This window comes from Pleuronectes platessa, chromosome 12, assembly GCF_947347685.1.
Source record: "Pleuronectes platessa chromosome 12, fPlePla1.1, whole genome shotgun sequence".
Taxonomy (NCBI): Eukaryota; Metazoa; Chordata; class Actinopteri; order Pleuronectiformes; family Pleuronectidae; genus Pleuronectes; species Pleuronectes platessa.
The window spans coordinates 25,950,932-25,957,692 of record NC_070637.1 but is presented as its reverse complement, the minus strand read 5'-3'; the positions used below and the strand labels follow the sequence as shown (position 1 = coordinate 25,957,692).

Genomic DNA, 6,761 nt, shown 5'->3' with positions numbered 1-6,761 from the left:
TGAAAGGTTTCAAACCACTGACTATTATTATTATTTCTGCTCAATAAAGGTTCTTGCTTCGGGGTTTGAGTCTGTAATTCTGAATTTGTATTTCCATATCACCAAATGATTTGATGGCAGAAGCTAGGGGGGGGGGGTTAGGGTTATTTGCAGAATAATGTTAGGAAAACACATTAATTAAAAAAGTTGCTGTAAAGGAAAATACCATCAGGTCCAATGACTCTTGAATTACTCCATCACGTGGTTGCTGAAAACCATTCTCTGTGGATATTAATGTTCCCCAGAGGATGAATCCTGAGGCTTTAACACCCACTCCTCCATAAACGCAGCCCTGACTGATGACCTCACATGTGACCTCTGTTATCATGAGTGCTAATTATAGAGTTTCCTCTTTGTGTAGATGTGACTCTGAACATGTGTCGCTCATGTTGGCGGATCCTCTGTAACGTGGAGCCGCTCTTCAGGCCTCAGGAGACAATGAGTAGAGACAGAGTTTGAACTGGCTGCTGTTGTCTCAGATCGAACGTGACCACGACTGTCTCCTGCCAACAATCCACCAGCTGCTCTGTTCTCTTGACTCTGACTCCCCGTGTGTCATGGACCGCGGCTCTCACAGGTTCCAACACGCGTTTGTGAAATAAGTGTTTCACATTCAACGTTTTCATCATGTACGTGCAACACGCTGCAGGTCGGGAGGTTTGTTAGACAACGCGTTGAACCTCACAACTACACAACACAACATCAACACACATCGACCAATCGGGAGTCAGTGTCAGCTGTCAATCACGCAGCTCAGCCTGTTTTCTGATGGGAGTCGGCTGAAGAGCAGTTTTGACACACAAACACACACACACACACACACATGCACACACACGCACAAACAATGGCAGACACTCAAAATATCACCACATGCTGGTCGATCAGTTACCTGAACACGTGCCACAGATCAGTTCTGTCTGTTGACCTCATTGACCTTGGCACATGCACACACACACACACACACACACACACACACACACACACACACCTGGTCACCTACTTCTTTCTTTTGGTATACAGTTGTATTTGTTGATTTAGGTCAGACATGTTTTTCAACCTGCAGCTCTTATTCTCAGGTGCTCTACATAGATCTAACGTCATTAATGTTCATATAGAATGAAGATATGCAGGAAGTCTCTGTGGTCACATTGTAATATCATTTTTTATAGTGTTTCTTTTTATTGTGCTGCTCGTTAGCCTCTAGCTAACATGTGTAAATGAACCAAGCAGTGGTCAAAGTCCCCAGAGGAGCAACCCCCAGCATCTGGCCTCACTAACACGAACACGAGCAAAAGGAAAAGAAGGTTTCATCAACACAAATAGAAAAAGATAAATTATTGTTTGTATCCATAAGCCTGTAAGAATAGAGGCCAACAATCTGGTTATCGTTTTCTCACTAATTCTCCTGGAAGATCGTAGAACTAAAGGAACTGTGCAGTTTTTCCTTCTGACCGACGACAACGAAAACCTTTTAATCTCCTTAAATAAAATGAAAATATCAGTTTATTCCTTTTTGACATGTTTCAGGAAACCGTGCAGACACGATCGTCACGTCTAAGAAGATAAATCAAGTTTTCTCATAGAAATATCTTAAATCTTACAAACCCAGAATCTCCTCTGACTTTGCACCAACAGTCAAAAGTCATTAAGGTTGAATAGAAGCTCGGCTGCTGCTTCAGATCGTCTCCACATGAAAACCATCTGTCCTCTCTGCTTCACATCGATATCTCATTTCTGTCTGCATAAGACTTTGGATACAGACGATGAATTGTCCTCAGAAGACTTTTCGTTGAACCTGTTTTTATCTCATTGACTTGGATTTGTTGTTGCGACCTCACTTCCACTGCATGGGGGGGGGGGGGGGGGGGGGGGGTTCTGTCTGTCCGTCCTCATGTCTCACTTGTGTCCCGTCTCCGTCAATGTTTGACCAGCGTTGGACTGTGAGCTCCACGTGACGCTCGCTGCTCTTCACTTCTCAAAGTCAAGATGATTGAAATATTCTCATCAGGGGACATTGATGTTTCAGGTGAGAATGGGACAGAACTGGTGAACTACTGACTTCCAATAACCAGTGATTGTTACTGTACTAACAGATAGCTACAAACATATGAATGCCATTCACTGACTGGAATGAAAAACAGGAAGAGCGAGTCGGAGACAAACGTAGTTCACGGGGATATGTCAGGAAATTACAGGCACTGAAGGAATGGTGTCCTGTCAGGCAGCTGGCGGAGCCTCAGGTCAGCTCCACCTCTGGATCAGATGGTGCTGTGAAGACGATCTGGGATCAGCTGCTGCATTCGAAACAGTCAAATATAAAGAGGAGCAGAGGAGCCGTGTGGTCAGAGTCAGATCCTCCATTTAGAACGTCCTGCGAGGCCTGAAACTGATTATTCAACATTTATCTCACTGACCTGGACCTGCGTCTGCCTGATGTCAGATGGTAGTGATGATGATGATGATGCTCACAGCTCATTTCTACTCAAAAGAACTTGATAAAACAAGTTTCCTGAACTAATTGACCCTCTGAACGACGTCTCCACTCTCAGCTCACCTACCTGATGGTCACTGGTAGAGATATCGTTGTGTCCTGGTGGTTTCAGAGCTCTGATGTGTTTCTTCTCATGTTAGAGTCCTGACAACAACAGAAAATCTCCACACGAGGAGTTAAAACTGTGATAAAACAGGAATTTCCAAAGTCCCGATCCGGCCTGAGGTCTTTCCTCTGTGCGCTCTTCCTGCTCAAAGTGAATTCTGCACGAACCACGACTGAAATGAGGAAAGTTAAAGAAAAACACATCTGCAGACACACAACACAGTTTCCTGTGTAGTTTACCTTCTTCATTCTAAATGAAAATCAAGTTTATTATCATTAAATGATTGAAAAGAGTTTCAGTGTAGTTTGCATGTTGGACAGATTTCTGTGTTGGTGACTCTTCAGTGCCGCAGAGCTTCATGTGGGTAAATGTATTTATAAAGATCATAGTGTGTATAACCAACAATTTATAACCATTTGTCCACACACACACACACAAAGGCAGCACTTTGTCTATGAGGGGTTCAGTATCAGGAAAGAGAATCAAAATACAAACAGTTTTCACTGATTTAGTTTTATTTAATTTCATTTAAACGTTGAACTGTTACTGAAAATCACAAAGTTTCACAATAAAAGCCCTGAAGGGAAGCAGACTTTAGATGAGAAACAGATGCAGGTTAATGGATTTATCACTGTCACAATAAATCAACGTCAAATAAATCCAATGTTAACTGAACAGGAAATTAAAACCTCTTTTATTCCTCTTGCTGATGTAAACACAGGCTCCGCCCACTGATTATTCATCTTTTGAAACCGAATGTTTGAAACACGACTCTTAATAATTCTTAGATGATGAAACCATTTAATCATCGTTCACCTCGTCAGTAGAGTCGTCACCGGCCAATCCCATTAGATGTGAGTGGTTCATGGCTTTGTTCACTGGTTTCGATCCTTTGTTAGATTTTCTGATTGGGAAACAAAAGTCTGAAAATAACATTGATCCATTGAATATGATGTTTCTGAAACAATTCAAAAATAAAAAATACCCAACATTGACCTGGATATTATCGATAATATATTTCTGTGTGTTTCATGATGAGTAGACGCTGAACAATAATCACATTGTGCAAGAGAACTGAATCTTTTATAACAAAGCCTCGGGAGTCGTGGATCTTTTAACACAAATATAGAAATTTATTTGAGAAAAGGGAAATACATGCCTGACGCAGTGCTTGTCAGCTACACACACCTTCAGGTGAAACACAACTCGTGTGGGTGCAGACCCTAAAGAAATATATAGATCATTTCATAGATCCCTGCCTCACGTACTTTACACTCATCACAGAATTGCACTTGTGAAAACAGGCAAACACAAACATTCGGTATTTACACCATCTCTCGCCCGACATTCGATAACCACACACACATTTCCAAACTTCCTCCTCATTCGAGGCAACCAATCACATGCAGAGACTCGTCCTTTGATAGCAGCTCAGTTCCTTTACAAACTTTCCCCAAAATTACATCATCCAAACATTTAGCGTCAGACAAACATGTGCAATTCACAGCGCGGGACACAAGGGGCAGCGTGACCTCAACTTTCAATCGTGTTTAATTACTTTTCTGAAGGTGCAAAGGTTTAGTGTTTCATTAGAAATGAATCAGCTGTGTTTGCTTTATCAGAGTCGCACCTCGTCCCCGTGCACCCCCCCGTGCACTCCCTTCAATATGAAGGACTTCATCCACTTCTGCTCCTTCAGGTGACAGAACTCACATTGAGAGGGACGTCTCAATCAATCAGTGCAGATTTAACACATCAGACATTTGCTGTGGATTGTACAGATACTGTGTGTTTTACTTTGAAGGCACATGGGTATTTTACAGCAGAGGAACGTGTGGACAGGTTCCCTCTCACAGTTCTCAGGTCAGCTGAGCACGGAACGTTCCGGGTTCTTCCTCTGCTGAAAAGCAAAGGTTGTTTGCTTCAGTGTAGTTTGTGGCCGAGAGCCAGTCCAGTCACACTGAGTCCTGTCGGCGTCTTCACTAAGTTCAGCTGCGTTTCAGCTCACCTCCCCCCCGCTCTCACCAGTAAGGCACTTTGTTATCGATCTGACCCCAGCTCTGCCAGCCGGGGAACAGGCCGCTGGACATGCGTGGGCTTCCGAACTGATCGAAGTCCAGCTCCAGAAGCTTCAGGCCCCCGTTGGTCTGCTCCGGACTCTTCTTGTGCTCAACAGAAGCCTGGGACGTGCGATTGTTCAGGTCCTCGCCGTTCAAGCCCACGTGTTTGAGAACGTAGTTCTTGCCGTCGTTATTGTCCCAGAAGGTCTGACTCTGGACCTGGAAGCAGATGCAGAACTCGACATGGTTCTGTGGTGGGACGTGGGACGGCAGCTCCAGGACAAAGGCATAGGTGTCAGTGTCCTGGCAGCCGTACACGTTGTTCATGAAGGTGCACTCCACGTCTGTGAAGCTGGTCCACGAGTCGAAGGTGGTGCGCACCTGCACCGACTTCTCGAAGCCGATGTTCCGGACCTTGATGGTGCCGGTCAGGGAGCGCTTCTGCAGGGAGCAGTTCTCCAAGCAGACCGAATTCTGAATCAGGCGGTTCCGGAAATCCAGGTAGTCGGCAGAGGGCTGACTAAAGTCCAGCGCCAGGCTGCCCGCCGAGCTGATCTTTAGTTCCTTGGCGGCTGATTCCAGGTCTGTCATGTCAAACTGCAGGTCCTCCATGATGCCTCCACAACGCTTCATTTTATACGGCTCATCGTCGAACTTGGAGAAGACGTGGATGGCTGTGAGGGACATCCCCTTGGAGTCGGCGAACACCACCCTCTTCTTGCCGGCCCGGTTGTTCCAGGCCACACAGCCACCGTCGTCTTTGTGCTGGCTGCTGAGGCAGGGCCGCAGGGGTTTGTAGAGCCGCTGCTGGTGGTAGTGGCCGGTGGACTGGTTGACCCGGTTGTTGGCTCGCTGCAGATCCTCGTAGGAGCTGAGGAAACCCCGGAGCGGCGGTGGAGAGTGGCTGATGTAGAATCTCATGGCCACATCCATGACTGGGCCGGGCATGGCCGACGGACTGAAAGACGTGAGCACACTGAGGGAGGGAGGGAGGGAGGGAGAGAGAGAGAGAGGGGGGGGAGAGGGAGGGAGAGACACAGAGAGAGAGAGACATAGGGGGGAGAGAGAGGGAGAGGGAGAGACAGAGGGGGGAGAGAGAGAGATCAGAACAGTGTGATCCTATTTCTTCTTTTTGTAAAAAAGCTGCTTCCCTCTTCTGATTTTAAACGTTTGATAAAAGTCGTCACATTTTCATCACTTTGCGTCAATGTGACCAAACGAGCCTCAGGTTTTATAAAAATATTTTCAAATAACTGAAATGTACAGAATGTTGAAGACAGAGTTCAGCTTCTAATCTGCCTCCTGCTCACAGAAGCTGTGGTTTCAAGCTGAGCAGTGAACGAGTCACTTTCTCAGAGCTGGATCCAACAGTTCAGCTCCTCTTACCTCGCAGCACTCATGGAGAGAAGAGACCAGAGCTTCCACGGAGAAGAAGTTTCATAAAGTTCCTCTGCAGCTCCTCAAACTCATGCTGTCGACACTCCCCTTCTCTTCCTGCCTTCCACTGCTCTGCTCCTGCACTCAGGGATTTCAACTGCCACATAGAGATTACTTTGCATATTCTGTCATATGGTTCCTCAGGCAGCCAATGAAAAGTGGGTGGAATTTTCTCAGCAGCCAATGGGTGTGGGTTTGTCCTGGCAGCCGTCCTGCTGAAGGGGAGTGTCGCCTGCTGGGTTCAGATGCCTCAGCTGCTATTTGAGACGCGTCACGGACCCCTGCTGGAGCCGGAGGGGATCTTCACATGACTCAGGCTGAGGCCACTGGTTCCCATCACACACCACTGCACCAGTGTTATCACACAGACGTCCAGTAACAAACTGATTCAATAAATAATGTTGTAAAAACTCTGAAACAAGAGAAATACTTTTTATATGATGATATATACACACACTTTATATGTACTAAAGTCTATATGTTATATTTATGTATGCATGTGTTTGTATTTGTAAATATATAGTAAAAACTATTTCAGGAATAAAGAACTATGATATGATTTATACATCTAAACTCTGCAGTTCATAGCATTGTTTTATGTGATTTGATTATAATATATAATTATTAT

General features: G+C 45.3%; 1 protein-coding gene across 1 annotated transcript; it reads right to left on the bottom strand.

Annotated features, from left to right (window-relative positions):
* Window positions 1–3,746: 3,746 nt before the first annotated feature.
* Window positions 3,747–6,265, bottom strand: LOC128453058 (protein phosphatase 1 regulatory subunit 3C-B). Its single transcript, XM_053435699.1, has 2 exons — window positions 6,083–6,265; window positions 3,747–5,672 (listed from the first exon to the last, which is right to left on the bottom strand). Exons 1-2 carry the CDS (start codon window positions 6,094–6,096, stop codon window positions 4,658–4,660), a joined length of 1,029 nt encoding a protein of 342 aa, XP_053291674.1. The 5' UTR covers window positions 6,097–6,265; the 3' UTR covers window positions 3,747–4,657.
* Window positions 6,266–6,761: the final 496 nt, after the last annotated feature.